At 29.4% G+C, this 22735-nt stretch overlaps 2 protein-coding genes and 1 long non-coding RNA gene across 7 annotated transcripts; 1 reads left to right on the top strand and 2 right to left on the bottom strand.

The window, feature by feature from the left end:
* The first annotated feature begins 3433 nt into the window (after positions 1 to 3433).
* Positions 3434 to 12643, top strand: LOC112703558 (probable LRR receptor-like serine/threonine-protein kinase At1g53420). Of its 2 annotated transcripts, XM_025755047.3 has the most exons (24): positions 3434 to 3727; positions 3815 to 3992; positions 4710 to 4781; positions 4855 to 4923; positions 5693 to 5764; positions 5846 to 5917; positions 6626 to 6697; positions 6808 to 6879; positions 7001 to 7072; positions 7168 to 7239; positions 7343 to 7414; positions 7680 to 7751; positions 8452 to 8514; positions 8674 to 8739; positions 8828 to 8863; positions 8967 to 9007; positions 9264 to 9640; positions 9876 to 10071; positions 10167 to 10328; positions 10529 to 10647; positions 10759 to 10969; positions 11100 to 11337; positions 11455 to 11605; positions 12068 to 12643. In XM_025755047.3, the coding sequence occupies exons 1-24, from the start codon at positions 3631 to 3633 to the stop codon at positions 12455 to 12457; spliced, it is 3042 nt and encodes a 1013-aa protein (XP_025610832.1). In that variant the 5' UTR covers positions 3434 to 3630; the 3' UTR covers positions 12458 to 12643. The 2 variants fall into 2 exon arrangements, with proteins under 2 accessions (XP_025610832.1, XP_072055808.1); XM_072199707.1 differs by lacking the exon at positions 7001 to 7072.
* Positions 12644 to 13353: 710 nt separating this feature from the next.
* Positions 13354 to 16009, bottom strand: LOC112701647 (heparanase-like protein 2). Its single transcript, XM_025752384.3, has 9 exons — positions 15788 to 16009; positions 15635 to 15671; positions 15102 to 15282; positions 14844 to 14998; positions 14506 to 14739; positions 14229 to 14417; positions 14026 to 14152; positions 13838 to 13937; positions 13354 to 13725 (listed from the first exon to the last, which is right to left on the bottom strand). The coding sequence occupies exons 1-9, from the start codon at positions 16007 to 16009 to the stop codon at positions 13363 to 13365; spliced, it is 1608 nt and encodes a 535-aa protein (XP_025608169.2). The 3' UTR covers positions 13354 to 13362.
* Positions 16010 to 18158: 2149 nt separating this feature from the next.
* On the bottom strand, positions 18159 to 21462 carry LOC112701646 (uncharacterized). Of its 4 annotated transcripts, XR_011864176.1 has the most exons (4): positions 20044 to 21462; positions 19204 to 19284; positions 18885 to 19120; positions 18159 to 18795 (listed from the first exon to the last, which is right to left on the bottom strand). It is a non-coding gene; the product is annotated as an uncharacterized lncRNA (long non-coding RNA). The 4 variants fall into 4 exon arrangements; XR_011864175.1 differs by having other exon boundaries at positions 19204 to 21462; XR_011864174.1 differs by having other exon boundaries at positions 18885 to 19284.
* Between the last annotated feature and the right edge of the window lie 1273 nt (positions 21463 to 22735).

Raw genomic sequence — 22735 nt, 5'->3', positions numbered from 1 at the left:
ATTTATCTTTTCTATTTTTTTATAATTTCTTTAATTCTTACTGCTTCTCATTGCTCAATGCACTTTTCTATTTTCCCTTTACTTCCATCCACTGTAATTATAAATTTTATTCAGTTGTGTTGTACTTACTAATTTCACGCATCATATTACCTATATTTTTATTTCCCTTCAGTTTTTTTTATCAATCTATACTTTTAGTCATTCATCTATCTTTTAAATTTGTCCCCAATCTTTTATGTATATAGATAGTTCTCTATTTTTCTCTTTCTCACAAATTTAATTTAGAAAAAAATTATTATATCTTTCTATTCGATGTGTCATTTATTTAATTTTAATTTTTTTATATATTTGTATCTATAAATGATGAATTGAAGTTTATAAATATTTTATTAATTTATTTTTTAAAATTATTTTGTATAGGATAATATTTATTTTTTATTTTATAAATTATTGATTATATAGAATATCGTATTTAAAATTTGAAAATATGAATATTCATTTTAAATTAAACTAAAATAAATAAATTATATTATAAAAAATTTATGAATTTTGTCTTCAAAAATATTATTTATTTGGCATATGGCATTGATTATTTAATTGGTATATAAAGGATTTAAGAAAGTTTGTATCTATTAATGTTAGAGTGAAAAAGCTCTATGCATCTAATGATATAATGCCTTACATTGATTACATGAATGATTATTTAATGGAAAAGTATAAGGAACCAAAAGTTTATTAGCCAAAAACTAAACAAAACTACGTTAATTTATATTAATAATTAATTAATTTTAATTTTTTTAAATTCGAAATTTAAAAAATTTTAAATTGATTAAATAAACCTAATTAAAACCTATAAAAACCTTCCTCTTTTCTCTCACATTAACCTATCAACTTCCAACAATCACAAATTCAAAAAATATATAAAAGAACATCTATTTAATATGAAAAAGAAACATTCTGATACTTAGTAGAAGAAACATCCATATATATTAACTCGTATAGATTTTGAATTTATCTAAAGATATTTGGCTGAATTTTGACTGATATGCTTTTGGTTCCCTAACTTTACTCTTATTTAAAATAATAGATATAATCATACGACGGTATAAAATATTTTACATCATTTAGTACATTAAAATTAAACACTTTTGTTAATGTTTTTTCATTTTTAATATGTTTTATATTAAATAATATTATTTGTGATTAATTATTAGATTGACATATAATATTAAAGATATGACAATATAAAAATATTTGTTAGTTGATTTTTTCAAATAAACTAACAACCCAATAAACATTTATATTCCGTGTTCTATATTTTTTACTGTTTCAACTTTCATAATTACTTCTTTTTCTTTCTTCTTCGATGTGATAGGCCAAATTAAGTTTTAATTTATTATTTTTTAAATATCTTTTATTTTAAAATCATGTTATTTTATTAGATTTTTTAATTTAGTTTATTGTATTTTTTTTAAATTTTAGGATCTAAAAATCTTCTGTTTAAATTATTCTAATTATATGATCAAAAAATGATTCAAGAGAATATATTTAAATTTAGACAATTTATTGAGTGTAACTGAAATAAATATATTAAAATAAAATAAATATAATTGTTAATTTAACATTTATTAATGAATAACTACTAGAAAAAATATTGCATAAACAACAGAAGGATTTAATTTTGATGTATTGTCAATGTAAAATAGTTTTATGTATGCATCCAATCACGCAATGTCACATCAACAAAAATAACAATCTTTTACATTGATTACATGAATAGTTATCCAAAAGAACGGATGTGATTGTATAACAGTGTAAAATATTTTACACTATCATTATATCAAAATTAAACTCATAATAAAAATAAGATGATAATTTAGAGACTAATTTAGACGGCCAAAAAAAAGTAAAATAAGCAACAAAAAATTATAGAATTTTACTTTTTGTTCTGTGGTGCAAAGATAATATATAATATAATAAATCGTAATATTCTCATACATAACATAAAACTTAATATTACTTTTTTGTGGAGCTCCTCGGACTTTTTATGGTCTTTATGTTTATTTTTATGCTTTATTTTAATTTTGTTAAAAAAATTAATATCATTTAATTTAATTTTTAACTTTTAATATAAATAAAAAGATGTGACTTTTGATGCATTAGATAATTTAACAATATTTATTATAGAAGAAATTAAAAATATTTTGAACTAAAAAAATTATTTAATATCAAGTGAGAATTAAGAAGTAAACCAAAACCATGAATTCAAATTTTTTTTATTTTTCTTTATGTAGTGTTTTACTTAGAATAATAAGATTCACATTAAATTATGAAAACTAATGTCATTTTTACCGTATATTATTTTAAAACATGCAAAATGAAATAATAAAGTATAATTTAATTAATGTATAAAATAATTAAAGCAAATATAAAATTTATATAGTAGCAATCAAATATAAAAATAATATGAGTTTTCTGTCCTAAAGTACTATATTAATTAAACTGTAACTTACATTTATAATTATTATTATTTAAAAAATTTACAATGATGTACTATTTTTTATTATATTAGTTAAAAATAATATATTTTGATCTTTTTTTAGGATTACTGATATTGAATTTTGATTATATTTTATGTCTTTAATTTTTTTATAATTGAATAATAAGACGACTTAACACGTAAATTAAGAAAAGACTATAATTTTTATACATATATTCAAAAGATATAAAAAAATGTTTTTTAGTAAAATTTTAACAACTCATAAAAATTATCAGAATGAATAATTATAAATCAAAGTGATAAACAAAATTAAAAGTTACGATAATTATATTTGGTGATAATTAATTATGATCAGTGAGGAGAAAATAAAAGAAAAAGAACAACACTAAAAAAAACAGGACAATATAACAACTACAGTAAAACAGTGACAAATGTATATATAGATAATAATTATAAAAAAATAATGCATAATACAGTAGGAGGTATAATATAACTATAAATTATTAATTTAAAAAATAATTAAATTAAACATAATTAAAAAAATTAAATATAAAATATTTTTATCGATTAAAATTATAAACAAAAAATATTTTATATATAAATTTTTATTTCTATTTTAAATTAAATATTATTAAAAAAGTTTAATAACATTTATACATAATTAATATATAAATAAAATTTATAAATTTTTATCTAAATTTTATTATAACTTATAAGTTTTATAAACCTTAATAACTTAATGAATTTTATACATTTTAAAAATTAAATAACTCATAAAACTTTTATATTTATTTTTAAATTATTTTATTAAATTTATAATTTTAAAAATAAAAATATAAAAATTAATCTTTTAAAAATAATAAAAAAGCATTGAACTTTGAACATGCCAGTGGGGCACAATTATATACAGCCATGTCTGTCTGTCTGTCTTCCGTAACCCAGGATGCAAAATTAATTAAATAATGTCGGCTTCTTCAAAAACTAACATAAGCATGTCTTGCTATTCCAATGTGCTACCTTCTGCAATTGTTGAACCCTGACCGTCTTTGCATTCTTCTTAATTTAATGACTTTATTAATTTAATCTCCATCTTCAAGTATCATCAACAAAATTTCCCCACACTTGAAACCATGAAACTCGTGACTCTCTTCTTCTTCTTCTTCTTCTTTCTCTCCTTTCTCATTACATCCTCATTTGTTTCTGCAGCCACTCTACAACAACAGGAAGGTGACATTTACATATTTGCTCTTTCATAATAATTAAGTTAATGATGATGAGTGTGATTTGTGATGAAAAATTGAAATTGTGAATCAGTGCAAGTTCTGAAGGAGATAGGGAACACACTTGGGAAGAAAGATTGGAACTTCAGCGTAGATCCATGTAGTGGAGAACGAAACTGGTCTTCCCCTGCTTCCAAATCTTACTCGACACTAAATGCTGTCACTTGTGATTGTTCTTTCTCTAATAACAATCTCTGCCATGTTGTTAGCATGTGAGTGTCATACTTTTACTAATTTCATACTCTATGATTACTTGGATGATATATTTTGAGTTTAATTTTCACGCTTTAAGCATGGTGTGAACTATGAACTACATATAAGTGATTTCTATAACTAGTCAAAAGTTTTCATATTTTTTGTGTGTTAAAATTAAATTTTTGAAAAATTTCAAAATTAAATTACAATACTTTTATAAAAATTAAATTTTTCTAAGAGATTAAAACAAAAAAGAGTTTAATTTTGATGCATTTGTAAAAAATTTTACACATTCTAGATGACCATTCACATTGTCAATTACTACTTTTTGTTAACTTGCCGCAATTTGATTCACTTTTAAAACTGTTTTACACAAATTAAATTTAATAAATAACATTAAATTCTACGACTGAGTAAAGTCTCTTAATCTTAAACAATCTTATGCAGCCCTAAAGAAAAATGCTAATACTCATAGGAAGTAACCACCAACATGATGATAACTATAAAAAAATTGTGTATAATAAACTGTCAATTTCTTGAATTTTGGTAGTGTGAGTGATTAATTATTTTAAGCTCTCAGCGTATAAGAAGTATTACGAAAATATTAATAAGAATGAGAAAAAAGAAAAGAGTCAATTTTTTGTTTTATATGTTTTGGATTTAAGGAATAAGTTAGCAAATATGGTGTGAGTGTGACAATTATTGTGTTGATGAATGAGATTTATCCTACACAGAGTTCTTAAATCACAAAATCTATCTGGCACTCTTCCTCCGGAGTTTGCAAAGTTGCCTTACCTGCAAGAAATGTAAGCAACCACACTCACTTTTTCTTTTTCCACTATCTTCGCTCACACTTACTTGGTTTTCTCTCTGTTACAGTGATCTCACTCTCAACTACCTTAACGGCACAATCCCAAAACAATGGAGTTCCTTGAATCTTGTCAACCTGTAAACTCTCCCTTTCTCTTCTTTTAAGGAAAACATATGATTATAGGGAATGTAATGAATCACTAGTAATGCTGGATTCAATTATCTGGTCAATATGTGTGGTTTAATCATATCACTGGTAATATTGCATTCCAAAGTGATTGCTGTACCTTTGGAGTGGAATTCTAATAATACCAAAAGCTTATGATTCCCAAAAATCTGTCATGTTTTGTACCCCTTCAGTTCTTTTTTGTTTTCTCTCTCTCACTCTTGTACATTTGTTAATCAATGTATTTATATACAAGTATTAAGATATAGAGTAATAGCCCGAATAAGTCCCCAAGAATTTTTAGTTGGACACTTTAATCCTCAAGAAATTTTAATCAACAAATTAGTTCCCAATCTTTTATTTTGGGACTGATTTTTCTAATGAAATAAAAGTTTGGAGACTAATTTGATGATTAAAATTTGTTTAAGACCAAAGTGTACAACTAAAAATTTCTTAGGAATTGATTTGGGATATTATTCTAAAATGTATTAATATAGGGGCATACCAAATTTTGACAAACAATGAAGGAGTATCTTCCTTGGGATTTAATCTTTCAAGTGCAATCTTCAATCCTACTTTGAAAAATGGATTTTGTATACCATATATAAAAATTAAGGCATGATAGTTTAAGTTTGAATAAATATAGATTTCTGTAACGCAAATGTTAAACATAATGTCAATGCATTGCTGAATTCTGGACTTATAAAAACTGCAATCATCACATTTCTTAAATTGTGGCAGTTCCCTTTATGGAAATCGAATATCGGGCTCAATTCCAAAGGAGTTGGGAAACATAACTACCCTGAAAAGTTTGTAAGTTATTTATTGGTCATGCTAGAGTTTCTCCCATAGAAGTTTCATGAAAATTGCTGAATTAATTTGAAAATTGTATAGGTCCTTGGAGTTCAATCAACTCTCTGGTGAGCTTCCTCCTGAGCTTGGGAATCTTTTGCAGCTTGAAAGATTGTAAGCCCTTTGTAAACACTAGTCGTCTTATAGTTGCTGAGGTTGAGTAATTTTTCTTGTTGAGAAATGATAGCCTGAATAAAATAGGCAGGTTTTCAGTTTTCAGATCAGGAAACAATGGTTATTGAATGGATTAATGTGATGAAACTACATAACCACATAGGATGCTTTGGTGGAAGTTCACCTCATCCCTTAACCATCTGGGGTTACAATTCCTACTCATGGAAATGGGATACATTTCATAGCCATCATTTCTTTTTGGAGATTTCTCATGGCAAGGGCATTAGTCATTATGGTCAGCAGTAGATATGCTAGCTTTGACCAAACAATAAAAAACTTATCCATCAATGCATGATTCAAAAATCGTAATTATGTGTATTTTGAAATTTACATGGCATGCTTTTCATTTTGGTACTTTACCAAAGTTTGGATAATCATTGATGCAAAATTGATTGCCAAGTTCATTAATTGTTATAGGCATAGTTAGAATCTCGATTTAAATCTTAAAATATTTCTATATTATAATTTTAAATGAGTCAATTATTTTACAAAATTTTTAATAGGTCTGACGATTTTACGATTTAAGTCTTATTTTATAAAATCCAAAAGTGTTGAAATTTATCCATTCTAGACTTTGCTCAATATATGGCACCCTGTTATAAGAGCGCCTTGTATTCTAAATTTGTTTTGTTTTATTTTACTTTTTAGGCATGTTACCTCCAACTTTTTTACTGGGAATTTACCCGCAACATTTGCTAGGCTCAGTAAATTGAATCACGTGTAAGTGTCTATATCTCTCTATTCATTCCTTTTACATCCCCTGATAGGCTTATACTGTAGTTTAATTTCATTAGTAATGTATCTTTGTTGATCACTCTCTTATTCTTCAGTCGACTCGGCGATAATCAATTTTCCGGAGCAATACCCAATTTTATTCAGAGCTGGACAAGTCTTCAGAGGCTGTGTGAATCTTTGATTTCTCCTGTGAAATTTGAGCCTTACGTTGTTAATTTTTTTTTTCTAATTAGTAATTACACATTATCAATTGGTTTACCAAAGGAATGGTTCTTATAATTATGCCAGGGTGATCCATGGGAGTGGTATGAGTGGACCAATTCCTTCTGGAATTTCATTTCTGAAAAACCTTACTGACTTGTAAGCATGGTGTTTTAAATTGTAGCCACCAATGCTTGAAAATTCAGAACTGCTTAGGTGTTGTGTTTTCAACATGCTTAAAACATGCTTTGCAGGAGAATCAGCGACTTGAAAGGACCAGATTCTTATTTTCCACCACTCCGTAACTTGACAAATTTGGAAACACTGTGAGTTTAATGCTTGCAAATGCCTCACTAAGAAATGCTCTTAGCAATGGGAAAAAGTTGATAGCAATGCCTTTTTGATCCTCAATTGTTGAATTGTTTCCAGAGTACTGAGAAGTTGCAATCTTATAGGATCGGTTCCTGACTATCTTGGAAATGTAACTACTTTAAGATCATTGTAAGTGATGCTTTATTCTTTTCAACTACTTTTTGTTGGCAATATGCTTCTAACTCGGAGGTTTGATGCACTGAATTTATTTTTTTCAGAAATTAGAGACATTTATTTTTCTTGCATATTGTACTTGTTTATTGGATAGAGTGCATCGACACGTTTCCTCTGATCAGTCGTTGATTACATTGTAGGAATTAAACATTGTCATGTTAACTTTTTTATTTCTTTACTCTTTAAATAATACTTGTTTTGGACATCATTTCATTTTCAGAGACCTCAGTTTTAACAAATTAAGTGGAAGTATCCCAAACTCCCTCGGTGTCCTAACAGACATGAATATGCTGTAAGAAATCTGTATTAGTTTGTTATTTTTTATTACACTGAAAATGAGGACACCAGAAATTTTCTAGTTTGCTTGTGTTATTCAATTTCCTCTAGCAGCTAAGATTCATTAGGGATTTATAGTTCACCTAAAATTATTACTGTAAAAGCCATCAACATTGTAATAATCAAAGGAATATATAAATTTGATATGTACAGTGGTTGCCAAAAAATTGCATCAGTCAATAAATACCATTTTATTTTCATTACTTGTATAATCCAAGTATCAAATTCTAGCTTTAACACTGAACTGGCACTCAAACAAAACCTAAAGCTGATTGGATTCATAGAGATTCTTCCTCAACCTAGTTTAAGTAGATCAAAACAATGTTAACTTGTTTTCAACAAGATAGCAAGCATTTTATACATATATGCATTGACTTGTGTAAAAGCACAATGCACATACTCCAAAAAATAAAATATTATGTCTTCATTGCAAATTATGTTCTCATTTCATGTCAAGGGGCTTATGCTTTCAAAATGTCATTGATCAAACTCATCTTATCAAAATAAGTATCGATATCACGAACCTAGATAATTAATTAAAGGATCCCAGGGGAAGATCCAAATTATTGAGGAAATAGGATTTTATTTACTAGTTTCAACCTTGTGGTTATTCATCAATTTGTATAAATTGACTTCTTGATAATGTTTTTACCTAGGTACTTAACTGGAAACTTTTTCACTGGACCACTGCCGAATTGGATTGCTAACCCGGACTACACGTGAGTAGTTCTGCGTTACTTTTATGATTTCTTGCATTAAAGTAAATGTTTCGCTTAGTACATTATTCTTAGGCTTCTTCTGTGCTACCAAGTGCTCCATGCAGTAGTTTAGTCCATCTTTGATTCTTAGTTCATATATATATATATATATATATGCAGGGATCTTTCATATAACAACTTCAGCATCGAAAAGCCAGATCAGTTGACATGTCAACAAGGAACTGTGTAAGAACCATTTCATCTTCATACCTTTCATGTGTTTGTGAATTCTAGGAATTTATCTGAGACTTGACCATTTCTTAATGTGCCTCAGAAACCTATTTGCATCAGCTTTGAAGGGAAATAACTTGTAAGTTTATACTAATGCTAAATTATTTTTTTGATACTTATATCCATATAGCTTGAACTGGTGCGATTATGCTCACTTTTTATGCCAATCTATATTTTCTTAGGGGAACTTATCCATGTTTGGGGATTGCCAGCTGTCCTAAACGTATGTTGGTTTGTTATCGACCCTCACCTCATTGTCTACAATATATAGTTGTAGAAGTCTTCTCACGTAATAATACGATTGATAGTTGGGATGTATTTATAGTTACTCAAATGATTAGAAAGTGCTAAGTCAAAAAGTAATTGTTTCTTAACATGTTAAATTGTAAATGGATATCGTTTTACTACCACAATATTCTCTAGAACCTGTTTATTGTGCTTGCTTCTTTTTATTGACATTTTGCATATTTCATTTCCAGCTTCATACTCTCTCCATATAAATTGTGGCGGGAAGATCATAACTTATAATGGAAACATTACATATGATAAAGATTCACAAGAAGCTGGACAAGCAAAATCTCTTCGTAGTGGATCAAACTGGGCAGTTAGCAACACTGGTCACTTCTTTGATAGTGGGGTTGTGGACTATTATACATGGTCTAACACGTCTAATCTTGCTATGAACAATGCCGAGCTGTACATGAATGCACGTGTTTCGGCACTTTCTCTGACATATTATGGGTATTGCATGGGAAATGGAAGCTACACAGTAAATCTCCATTTTGCTGAGATAATGTTTACTGATGATCAAACATATAGTAGCCTCGGAAGGCGTGTATTTGACATATATATTCAGGTTCGTGGTGTCATCATTTCAACTTTTTCAATGACATGTATGAGCAATACCTTCTGGTATATACTTTTTTAACTAAATCTAATCTTTAATAGAATGGTACAAAGTAGTCAGTTGTCTCAGTTCCTTGATTTGATTTGTTAGATTCACTCACCATCATTCGAAATCAATTTCTAGACTAAAAAATATAGAGTTGTACACAACATGAACTATGTGTATTTGGATTGAAGTATTGCAGAGGAAGTTGGTGCTAAAGGATTTTGATATTGCAAAAGAAGCAGGAGGAGTCGGTAAGGCAATCATAAAAAATTTTACAGCTAATGTGACTAGTGGCACCTTGGAGATCCGCTTACAATGGGCCGGGAAAGGGACAACTGCTATTCCATTTGCATCAGTATATGGTCCTCTTATATCAGCCATATCTGTCAATCCAGGTTACTTCTACTTTTCTTTAGTTTCTTTCCTCTTTTATTTTTGTCTGCCTTGACTTTCATCATTCAATCTTATGTATTTTATCATAATCTCACAGACTTTACACCACCATTGGAAAAAGAAAGTAACAATAAAGGAAGTGGTATACCTGTGGGGGCTATCCTTGGAATTGTATTCGCTGGAGCACTTGTCATTATTATGGTATTTGGTATAGCTTGGTGGAGAGGATGTTTAGGACAAAACAGTTCATTACATAGAGGTAAGAACTAAGATGCTACTACAGCTTGATATGAATTTGCTTGCATAAATGCTGATTAATTATCTTGTCAACTCTTAAATACAAACATATGAATTATCTTTTTCATTTATGCCAATGTTCTTATAATATGTAATATGTAAGTTTCCGAAAACAGAGATCTTAATTCATTTTTCATTCCCTTGTTTGGCTTCAACTAACAGACCTACAGGGTTTGGATCTAAAAACCGGCATATTTACCTTAAGGCAAATCAAAGCAGCAACAAACAACTTTGATATTGCTTGTAAGATTGGAGAAGGAGGGTTTGGTCCAGTATATAAGGTATTGTGGACAATCAATTAAATTATTTTATTAGAATTTGAAACAGTATCATTTTTCTTTTCTAGTTTCTAGTGCACTAAAAAAAATAGTTACAACCATCTGAAAATGCAGGGTGTTCTTCCAGATGGCACAGCAATAGCAGTTAAACAGCTTTCTTCTAGATCGAAGCAGGGGAATCGCGAGTTCACAAATGAGATTGGCATGATTTCTGCTTTGCAACATCCATGTCTAGTTAAGCTCTATGGCTGTTGTATGGAAGGAGATCAAATGTTGTTGATATATGAATATATGGAAAACAATAGCCTTGCCAGTGCTTTGTGGGGTAATGTTTCTTTTATGTGTATATTTGAGTTTGGTATCTCTTTCATTAATAATCTAAAATGTTGTATACAAAATATATATACATGATCATTTGGCTATGTTATCTAATTTCTGTGACTATTGCAATGAAGGCAAAGAGAAAACTCAACTGAAATTGGACTGGTCAACAAGGCGCAAGATTTGTATAGGCGTTGCTAAAGGCTTGGCTTACCTCCATGGAGAGTCAAGATTAAAAATAGTTCATAGGGACATCAAGGCTACTAATGTGTTGCTGGATAAAGATCTAAACCCAAAGATATCGGATTTTGGTTTAGCCAAGCTTGATGAAGAGGGTCAAACACACATAAGCACTAGAGTGGCTGGCACTTTGTGAGTTCTTTCTTTTCTTAAAGCATTTTAAGAAACTTCTTTGAGCTCTTTGTGACTTGTGAATTTTGAAAAATGTATCTACATTGTTACTGAATGTATGAATGTTCTATGTTGTAGTGGATATATGGCACCCGAATATGCAATGCGTGGTTATTTGACAGACAAAGCAGATGTGTATAGTTTCGGAATTGTTGCCTTGGAAATAGTTAGCGGGAAAAGCAACAACATGGGCTGGCAAAGGGAAGAATGCTTCTCTCTTTTTGACTGGGTAACTTATCCTCTTATATCTGCTGCATTTATTTCAATCTGATTGATTGTCCTTTTCGAATATATATGAAGATTATGATTGTTGTATTGAAGTTTGTTTAAAACTTCCATTCAATTTTTCAGGTATTGCGACTTTTGTGAGAAATTCGTTCATGCTCCTAGAACTCATTAATTCTTACTCTAGAATTCACACGTCACAACCGCTTATTTTTTAATTTTCATGCAACCTTTTTACTGTTATGAATTAAAATGAGTGGTTTTAAATGTTTCTAGAACACGCATTAGAAGCATGCAAGAATTTCTTCACTTTACTATAATCTTCAGTGTCTAATTGCTTCTTGCTCAACTATACCGATTCCCTACTTTATTTTCATAACAATTTTATAGAGATAGCTTAGTCCCTTAGATTCAATCAGTTTTAGTTTTAATTTGCATATTGATGACAGGAAATTTGTTTTTGCAGGCTCTTCTCTTGAAAGAGAAAGGTGATCTAATGGACCTAGTTGATGAGAGGTTGGGTTCACACTACAAAAAAGATGAAGCAACGCTCGTCATCAACGTGGCTCTTCTCTGCACAAATACCTCTCCATTGAACCGGCCAACCATGTCGTCAGTGGTAAGCATGCTCGAAGGCAAAACTGCTGTACAAGAAGTGGTGCCGGACACGACGCAGGTATTTGGTGAGAAAAAGTTAGAGATGATCCGAGACTATTACCAACAGAAGGGGAAAGATAAGATTCCAGACACTGAAGATGTGAGCACATCAACTAATGAAACTGCTGTATTTGTAGCTAATTCAGAGGACAATTCAATCAACATGGATTCTTCTTATTGGGAAAGAAGTGGTAGATGATCATCAGATATCTCCATGTATATTCTTTCATATTACTTGTAATCCAACCAATGTGGAAATATCTTGCATTTTCTATGTGATGTTGTATTTTATAGTTTATAATACCGAGTCGGACAACAACTTTGCACAAGGTTTTGTAGACTTCAAGGATCAAGAGTTAAAAACCTATTTTTTAATTATAGTTCATACTATTGTGCACAGTTTGAAACACAGATCTTCAGGTCCAACAACTAGTACTTTTTTTTTTTTGTAAAAAGTAATTTTGTACTAATTCAATGAGGAAATCAGCAAATTGCTATAGTATAAACATTCAATTATTATTCAGTGGCTTGTAAACAAAGTAAACCTTTATTAAAATTTGCATCCAAGCATGAAATTCTTGTGTTTAGCTGATTGAGATTTTCTTTATTCATTTTTTTTCTCTTTTTTCTTTTTTTCTCTTTTTTTTTTTTGCAGAGGAAAAAATATTTAATTACAATGAAAAAGATAAAAACTTGACATAGCGAAGGAAGATAATTCTATTACTGATAACTTGTTAACTTAGCTAAGGCAATTAATTCTGTTACTAATATACCAGATTTTTATTATAAAGCAATATTAAAAAGTTATCATGAATATTTCAAATTTTATTCAATTGTGAATTTAAATTGTTATATGTGAATATATAGTGTCAGTTAATCAGTTAATTTTTAATCATGTAAATAATATGCGTATCCTTGAAGTCATCAATAATAAAAAAGATATAAGTATATAACTAATTGAAAATAAAAAAAATTAAAAAGGAAATTTAATCAAAAACTATTCTCAGCAAAGTACATATATATGCATATGCTCTGTAAGTCTTAATAACTCTATCTAAGTTCTATAAGAAAAATAAAAAAGAAACAATAGAGAACTCTAATAATCTATTTTGTAGGAGGTGCACATGCAGGTGCATTGAAATTATTGATTTGCACAAAGACTATTGAATGAGGTGCAACTTTGATTGGAGAAGAAGAAGAAGCATCAACAATCTTTGGTTTAAGCTCTGGAATTTCCTTTGACTTAGTAAGTTCCAATGGAGTTCCATTCAAAAGCACAACATCACTTTGAATGTTTCCATCTTTAGGTGTCAAGTGGTACTCTTCCCTTTTCAATGAATCCATCAAATTCGCTGTGTTTATTCCTTCTGATGCCGATTCCTCCGGATAAAGATTCATGTCATTCACGAGGGACACATCGAAAGATGTTGAATTCTCCATATTTATTAGTAACAATGTAATTCCACTCTGAGATAATAATTAAATCGACAATATGTTATAATTTTTAAAAAATTATCTTAAAATAATAAAAAAAGAAACTTTTAAAATGTATAAATGAAATTACTAGCTTACTGCTTACCCCTTTTTTAGAACAATGAGCATATGTACGTAGATATGGTGAACTATCATGAGAAATAGAAAGCACGTTGGTTCCCATAAGTCGATGCCACAAAAGTGCTCTGTTTAAAGAAAATAAAATTTAGTCATTCAAAAAATGACATTTAATTTAACTACTTATACGAATATGAATGAATATATGTGACATACCCATAATAATCTGGATTAGGAATGAATGATGTTGTATTTAGCAAAGCATAGTTTCCTCCTATCAAAGCTTGTCTACAATAAACTTTGTGGTTGAAGGTTGATGTCATACCCAATTGGTCTAAATACCTATAGTTATTATTAATTAAAAAAATTATTAAAAAATATATAAAAAAATTAGAGAGCTGAAATTCAATTTTTTTAAAAAAATACCTTAACAAAAGTATGTGAAACATCTTTGCCTCCACTATTATAAGCTCCACCAGATTCTCCAACCCATGCTCCAGCCCATGGTGTGAATTCCTTCACTGCCGTTGAAACATCCTTAAAAGTTTGTGCAATTTTGCTCAAGAAATATGGGTCTTGAACTTTGCTAATAAGATCCTTATCAACACCTACATAACAATTTAATAATACAATTATATTCTTATAATTAAAAAAATTAATCAAGCAAAAAAAAATATTCTGAATTATTATACATACCAGCACCAAGGTTATAAATGTGATGTGTAACTCCATCAATGACACCAGGTCCAACATGTTGCAAGAAGCTATCAAACCATTCTTTACCATAAAATCCAGCTGGACCCAACACCTTTGGTCTTGTTGTGGCATTTGGGTATAATGAGTTAACTATGTGCCTTAGTTTTGTGATATCTTTTGCATATTGAACACTATCTAGTCTTGCTGATACTCCTTCAGAGCATAGCTCGTTTCCTATTTCATTAATTAGCACAAAATGTTAAATTTATAAAAAATTATGGGTAAAAATTAAATTAGTTAATTATAAAAATTAAAAGGGTTTTAATTTAATTTGGTACCTAATTCATATGAATCTATATTGTATCCTTTGGAGACAGTGTACTTCATGAGACTTATGGCATTGTTTGGATTCCAATCTCCTTTCCAGTTTAATTGGTCTTCCTTGGAATTTTTCTTGCCAATAAGTGCGTTTAAGCCAAATGTAAATTTGATACTGCAAAGTTTAAAGTAAATAAGATAAGATAAGATTGATTGTTTGTGAAGTAATTATAATAATATTGAAAAATTAAAATAATATATATTAATTAAATAATTACCCAGTTTTATTGAAAAAATGATTTATTTCATCCCATCTCTTTTTGGGGAGGCATCCAACACTGAATCCAAACAAGCCGTTATCTTTCTTTTTCATAGTTGGGCAGTGCTTTTGCTTTCCAAATTGGTAAATAATTTGATCTTCTAGTGAACCTCCTAATCTAATCCTCAGAGGATTGAATGCTGCAATAATTTTAAAAGCAATTAAATTAGATTGAATATTTGAATAATAGATAATAATGTGGAATACCTCATTATTTTTTTATATCTAACATAAAAAATACAATGATTAATCTTTTTGTCGTGAGTCATTCACTTAAGAATAAACGGTTGGATTAGAATAATGCTAAACATTCGAGTCTTTTTATTAATTAAGTCCAATTAAATTAGTCTAATATAACAAAAATTAGTTATAGTTAATATTATTTTAAGTTATTATTTAATAATGATCGTCCAATGTTTGCTATTATATTATTTTTCATTTAATTGTATATATTAATTAAAGTAGTTTGACATTAGAGAAAATATGACTTACCTTTGATTGCATTTGAGAGTATCGTGTTATTCAAGTCCTGCAAAAAGGTTGCAAAAACAATAATTAATTATCATTATGAAATTTAAAAATGCATACAATATTCTGAATAGTAATATAGGACAATAATATCAAACAAGATAAATAAAAAAATACCAAGTTGAGAATCCCAGCTTTTCCCCATGGACATTGGTTATAGTCACATTTATCAGATGGCCACCAATCCAATGTTGCACATATGAAATTCTCATCAGTTGTAGCAATGTTTGTGACCCCTTTTACTTTAAGCTTCACATCTTCTGATGAAGAAAAAGAAGGGCAGAATAATACTAAGAGACTTAAAAAGAGAGCTACTTTCACATACTGATTCACATCCATTGTGTAACAAAAATAGAAAAGAAGATATTATGAATAATTTCTATGGAAATTTACTATATGATTTATATCATCGGTATTACTACTATTTATAGTGTTAGTAGTACGGTTAATTATAACTACTTTTAAGTGAATAGATATTTTTAAATCTTAAGATATGTTTATCTTAAATAATTTAAAGTTTAAATTATATAATTCGATTTTTGTGGAAGTTAAATTTAATCTTTTTTATCTGAGTTTTTTTTTATTATTTTAAATACTCGCTTCTTAAATTTAATTTGTTATCAAAAGACAATTGCTCTAATTCCCAATTTATTTATTTTTGTATGAGGTGCTATTTTATATTTTTTTATTATAATATTTAGGCTCAAATTTAACTTTTTTTAACAATATTTTTATTTTATTTTCTCAATTTTTTTGGTTTAAAGTTTAAACAACTGGCCAGCGCCAAAAAACAAATTAGAGAAAAATCACTCTAGGAAGAACTTTTTTAGTTTTTTAATATAAAGATATGTTTTAATTTATTTATTTATTTACAGTTTATATCCTTGATGAATGATCATGAACTATATAGTAATCTTATATGTGTTTTAAGCATTTAATCTCGGATGAGAGATAAGAAAATTCTCAAGATTAAATTAGTCTAAATATTTTAAATATTTTTTAAATTAATGATATCTTAATGTGTGTACTTTCATAATAGTTAACTACTTGTATATTTGCAAAAGTTTAAATTGGATTGATCTTATCATATTGTTAACAAATGGCGTGAATAATGAATTAGATTAGATTAGCTTTTATATTTAATTTCAAACCGACTCATTCATTTTATATTATATAATATAATACTATTTTTATTATTAATTATTTATACTTTTATTTACAATAATTTTCTGAAAACAACTCCTTGGCATAGCCTCTCCAACATAGATATCAGGCCAATTGCTGTTGTATATGCATTCAATTATTCAGGCATGATATTTTACTGAAATTTGTATCCAAGCATGATATTTTATTGTTTTTATGGTTAGCTGATTAAGATTTTTATGAATAAAGCCTAGTAAATTATGATAAGTTTCTCCTGAAATATTGTTAAATTTGAGATGCTCTAAATTTAAAATCACATTTGTGTGATAACTTTAACCACCTTATTATTATCTTTTTTTTTAATTCAAAATTTTTAAATGGTAATTTTTTTTCTAAAATTGAATAAATCAATCTAATCCAAATCACAATAATTTAAAGCTGATTAAATTAAAAAAAAATAAATTAATACAGTATAAATTACAATTATTTACAAATCAAATTCATAGCATCTAAATCGACACAATCTAAATTTCTCTTGAAATATTATTAGTTAAATTTGACATATCTTAAATTTAAAATCACATTGGAACCACTTTATTATCTTCTTTTTTTTAAATTCAAAAGTTGTAAGTTGTTAAATTTTTTTCTAGAATCCAATAAATCAATCTAATCCAAATTACGATAATTTAAATCTAATTAAATTAAAAAATAAATTCAGATTTATATAATATAAATTGTAATTATTTAAAAAATAAAATAAAATCAAATCAATACAATCTAAATAGATACAACTTATATCGATTTTATCTTTTAAATAAATTCAAACTGTCACATTTTTATTTTTAATATTAAATTAACAATAGTATTTTTTAAATTGTGATCTACTGTAATATTTTTTAAAATGTGAAATAATTTAATTTAGGGAGTAGAAATTAGACTGTCCAATTTTAAGAGGTACAGAAATCGGACTATTTGTGTATCTCCTATAGTTTTAAAAAACACTAAAAATTATAATATTAAAGTATATATCACTCATCCCACTCCTATATCTAAAATTTTTTAGCCTCAAACTGTGCTACAAACACCTTCTATCTTTTAGTTATCTACTCATTATCAACAAAAATCATATTTACATATATAAACGTATAAATATTCTCATATTTGTATATATTATATTTATTCAATAAAAAATCCTAGCATAATAACAGTTTTTACTTGTGTATGTTCTTAACAACACCAATATAGCCAATGAACTATAGCTCAAATGGCATAGTCTCCCCATATTCAATTAAGAGGTTGCGTGTTCGAGTATCTTTGGTAAAAAAAAAAAAAAACAACACCAATATAATTCATAATTATAGAAATATATATACAGGAAGAAAATGAAAAAGAGACTTAAAATGTTGATGATGTTTCACCCTTCAGCTAACATTTACAAACTCATTATCCAAAAGTTGTTCTATTTTTCTCTTACCTTGGATCTTAGAAGACTTATCTAGGCTCATGCTCATGGTTTTTTTGTATATATTCGGAGCTTGAATACAAGGATTCACTGCTGTAAGGTTGATGGGAACTCTCTAAGCTTACCTCATTATGTTGAAAACTTGAAGAAGTTGATGGTTCAGATTGATCAGCAGCAGGGTCCAACCCAATTGAGTGCAATATGATTTCAATCTCTTTCACTACATCACTCATTGGAGGCCTGTCAGCTCCTGATTCTTCAAGACACATCATTGCAAGATCAACAAACTTGTCGAAAACATTCAGGTCCGAGCCATCAGAGATGGCTCGGTCGATGAGTTCATGCAGGCCATACATGTCCTTAGTCTTGTCAATTGAATTCCTGACCACTTTCACAATGTATTTCCCTCGTTCAATCGGCTTTCTTCCAGTTATCAGCTCTACATCAGTACTCCAAAACTATACACATCACTCTTCTCAGTCACCTGCTGACTTATGTAGTATTCCGGATCCAAGTATCCCTGTATTAAAATTAGAATGAAAATTATATTACCTTGTGCTACAAGTTTGAGAAACTATAGCACTATACAATCAATCATCAAATACTAACCATTGTTCCTTTAACTTGAGTGGTGGCATGATCTTTGCCATAATCTAATATTGGTTTGGATAGGCCAAAATCAGCAACTTTTGCATCAAGCTTCTCATCCAGCAAAATGTTCTTTGATTTGATGTCCCTGTGTATGATTGGAGGATCAGTGTGTTCATGAAGATAAGCCAAACCCCTTGCAGCTCCAAGGGCTACTTTTATCCTTCTATGTCACCCAAATCTGATACCTGATTTCCCTGCATAGATCAGATCATATGCATGCTATAAAATTACAAAACTAATATCTGAAGTAAGTATCAAGCTTGATGTGTAAAAGAACCTGTGATAGTATCCTTCAAGGTTCCATTTGGAACAAACTCATAAACCAGCATCTGTTTCCCTTCTTCAAAGCAGAATCCAACTACTCATATATAACAATTTAAATTCACAATTGAATAAAATTTGAAATATTCATGATAACTTTTTAATATTGCTTTATAATAAAAATCTGGTATATTAGTAACAGAATTAACTTCCTTAGCTAAGTTAACTAAGTTAACTAAGTTATCAGTAATAGAATTATCTTCTTTAGCTATTTTAACTTTTTAACTTTTTCATTGTAATTAAATATTTTTTCCTCTGCAAAAAAAAAAAAAAATGAATAAAGAAAATCTCAATCAGCTAAACACGAGAATTTCATGCTTGGATGCAAATTTTAATAAAGGTTTACTTTGTTTACAGGACACTGAATAATAATTGAATGTTTATACTATAGCAATTTGCTGATTTCCTCATTGAATTAGTATAAAATTACTCTTTAAAAAAAAAGGTACTAGTTGTTGGACCTAAAGATCTGTGTTTCAAACGGTGTACAATAGTATTAACTATAATTAAAAAATAGGTTTAACTACACAAGAAGATTACTAATTAATTTTTTTTATAGATAATAAAAAATTTAAATTTTCAATATAATAGTTGTATATTTACTATAGTTATAGTAATTTGACTATTGCCAAAAATCATAAACTTCTTGTGTTTACCAAAAAGAAGGTACTGTGCATATTAAGAATCTTTGGCCTACAAGAAAGATATTAACATAAACTTTCACTGATTCACAAGATAATTGTTGCACAAATCTTTGTTCACTAATTTATCTTAAGCATTATATTCTCGTGCATACCTCAAATCACTGGTTTTACCAACAATGCTGAAATGTACCATCCATTCTTCTGAATCCCATCATGATCAAGCTTCCTACCAGCGTGCCATCTAAGTCTGTTAAACCCAACTCTATCAAACATTGGTAAATAAGTTCCATTAACCTGTGATCCAAAGCAGAAGAAATGTTCAAGCCAGAAAATTCCCCCTGGCCTCAACACCCTATACACATCATATAGCAAAAACTCAAGCATAGTTTCTGGCAACCAATTCCCTATGAATTCCATGGAATGAACAATATCAAGTGTGTTCTCAAAGAATGGAAGCCTCTAAGATATGCTGAGATGAATTGGAATCAATCCCCTTGATGCAATGAAGTGGCTGAATGGACCGTCCAAATCTAGTGTGCTTGTGATGATTGTCACATTCCTTTCTTTCATCCTTGCAGCAAATGTCCCTGTTCCACCACCAATGTCAAGTCCAATACGGATCGTGTTGTCGGATCTTTTCGCCCCAAGAACTTGGTCTATCCCAAAATCAAGTCCACCATCATCAAAGATCTACCTACCCTTTTCCTTTCCTTGCAGATCAAAGCAATCTTTACAGTACCCTTTATTGTTCTTCCTCTCAATGAGGCACTTGAGGCTCTTACAAGTATAAGGATCCCAAACAATGTTGCTATCTGGTGGAATTTCCCAAAGGCTATCTTGCAAATCTTGATTGGGCTCAACAAAACCTTTTGGAGACTTGGGATGGCACTTTATTTCTGGGAGTGGCTCACACCCTTTTGACACAAGCATTTGTGCAAACACCTCATCTGCAAGGCATTCACCTCCTATGTCATATGACATGTATTGGTTCAACTCATCTTGGAACCTCAAACACACCGCACCAATTGGAGAGTGAATCTCGTCTGATCCTATCCATTGCGAGTATCCGAAAGGGAGCTTGTAAGAGGCAAGTGCAAGATTAAGCTCTTCACTCGAAGACCTTTCGCCATTATTGTTTCTAGAATATTGCTTGTCTTGTTGGCGCGTTGTAAGATCAATGAGCAATGCTTGGACAAGAAGGTTAGTTGAGTTGAGCCTACGGTGAAGCTCAGACAAAAGTGAATGACTAGCAGCAAGTTGAGATTTTGTGGCGTTGAGTTCTTGCAAGATTGAGTTAAAGTTATTATTATGATGAGGAGGATGATGATACAAAGAGCTAAATGGACCAGTAACAACGTATATAGTGACAAGGTTTGTCACTATTACTAGCACAAGGGATTCAACTTGTGTTTTAGGGTCTGACTATGACTATGTCCATGTTGATGATCATAACCTTAAAGCTTTTTTAAATACTCTGCTTGCTCTTGAGCTTCAATTCCCATTTCTTTCTTCCCTCAAAAGGCTTAGAAACGATGGGGAAGAATTGCAAATACAAAAGTAAAATTATCAACATCCAACTAATGATGCTTCACAAATATATATTGGTTTTTCACGGTACTCTAACTCGATAGATCAAAAACTTATCTACGGCTTATTAAAATTTTATTTAATGATTTATTGTTTACCAATAAATTATTGTACATTAATGAGAATTGATTTAATTGTATTTTAATAGATATACTATAAAATGGTTTCTTTCCAAATGCATCAAACACATGTTTATTAGTTTTGATGAGTTTAAAAATTCTAAATTAATATTAGTGATGACTAAACATTATTAATATAATTAATTATAAAATTATTAGCTTGATTCCAAATCTTATATGTTAATTAAAATAATTTTGCAATGCAGGTTTTAATTGGGCCGAAAATAAAAGGAATCAACAGCAAGTCCAATTTGATTAAAGAGGGAAGCAAAAGCAACTCTTTTTTTTATTACATTATACAAACTCATTTAATTGCTTTTCTTTATACTCTATATTCTCTCTCATCTTGCTTCTCACTTTCGGTCACTTCCATCACAGCAACCATGGAAACTTTTGCAAGCTATCAATATGAAGCTAGAAGCAAGCTAAAAACCATCACAATGATGGCAAGAAAAAGAAAACAAAAAGTGTGCAGTGGCTGAGATCTTCACTATGAGTGGTAAGATTTGGTGAAGTAAGCTCAGTCCCTCCATACCAAAAATGGAAGAAAGGATCTCGGTGAGAGGAAGAAGATCTCAAGGTTGGCTCATTTCTGCTTTTAGGTTCACTCATCACAGAAGGTAGCTAGGGTGGCTACGTGAAGGAGGAAGCAAAAGTAGATCAGGAGGAGCTGTCATGCATCAAGAAGCATCAAGTGCTAGGAGTCCTTTTTGGGTGCAAGCAAGAAGGGATGGCACGAATTGATGCTTATTGGTGACCAAGGAAAAATCAGAGGTAATTGCATGTTGGATACAGCATTCGGTTTCTTCTCATCTCTCTCTGGCCGAACCGGTTTTGTGTGAAGAAGAAGAAGTTTAGCTTGGTTTTTGTTTCAACCGTGGAGTAAGGAGTAAGGAGTAAGGGGTAAGGGAGAACAGCTAAGGCTTGAAGTAAGGAGTAAGGAGTAAGGAGTAAGAGTGCAAGGCACAGAGTTCTCATAGCTACCTAAGCTAACAGATTTTCTTCTCCTTCAATGTATTCTGTTTTGTAATTTTCTTTATAAATTTATCATATCTTGAATCTCATGGAAAAAGGCAAACAGTGAGGTTTGTATGAAAAAAAAGTCATAGAGCGGAAAAAGGCAGTGAGTGCAAAATTA

Source organism: Arachis hypogaea, chromosome 7, assembly GCF_003086295.3.
Source record: "Arachis hypogaea cultivar Tifrunner chromosome 7, arahy.Tifrunner.gnm2.J5K5, whole genome shotgun sequence".
Lineage (NCBI taxonomy): Eukaryota > Viridiplantae > Streptophyta > Magnoliopsida > Fabales > Fabaceae > Arachis > Arachis hypogaea.
Note: the sequence above shows the minus strand (reverse complement) of the source record. Positions and strands in the feature narration are given on the sequence as shown.

Excerpts from the sequence above, each read along its gene's own strand:
- LOC112703558 (XM_025755047.3), top strand. The coding sequence starts at position 3,631 with ATGAAACTCGTGACTCTCTTCTTCTTCTTCTTCTTCTTTCTCTCCTTT. Across the intron at positions 5,765-5,845 it reads ATAACTACCCTGAAAAGTTT|GTCCTTGGAGTTCAATCAAC; the intron begins GTAAGTTATTTA and ends AAAATTGTATAG. Across the intron at positions 7,240-7,342 it reads TTGACAAATTTGGAAACACT|AGTACTGAGAAGTTGCAATC; the intron begins GTGAGTTTAATG and ends AATTGTTTCCAG.
- LOC112701647 (XM_025752384.3), bottom strand. The coding sequence starts at position 16,009 with ATGGATGTGAATCAGTATGTGAAAGTAGCTCTCTTTTTAAGTCTCTTA. Across the intron at positions 14,418-14,505 it reads CATTTATAACCTTGGTGCTG|GTGTTGATAAGGATCTTATT; the intron begins GTATGTATAATA and ends ATTGTTATGTAG. Across the intron at positions 13,938-14,025 it reads CCTAATCCAGATTATTATGG|AGCACTTTTGTGGCATCGAC; the intron begins GTATGTCACATA and ends TTCTTTAAACAG.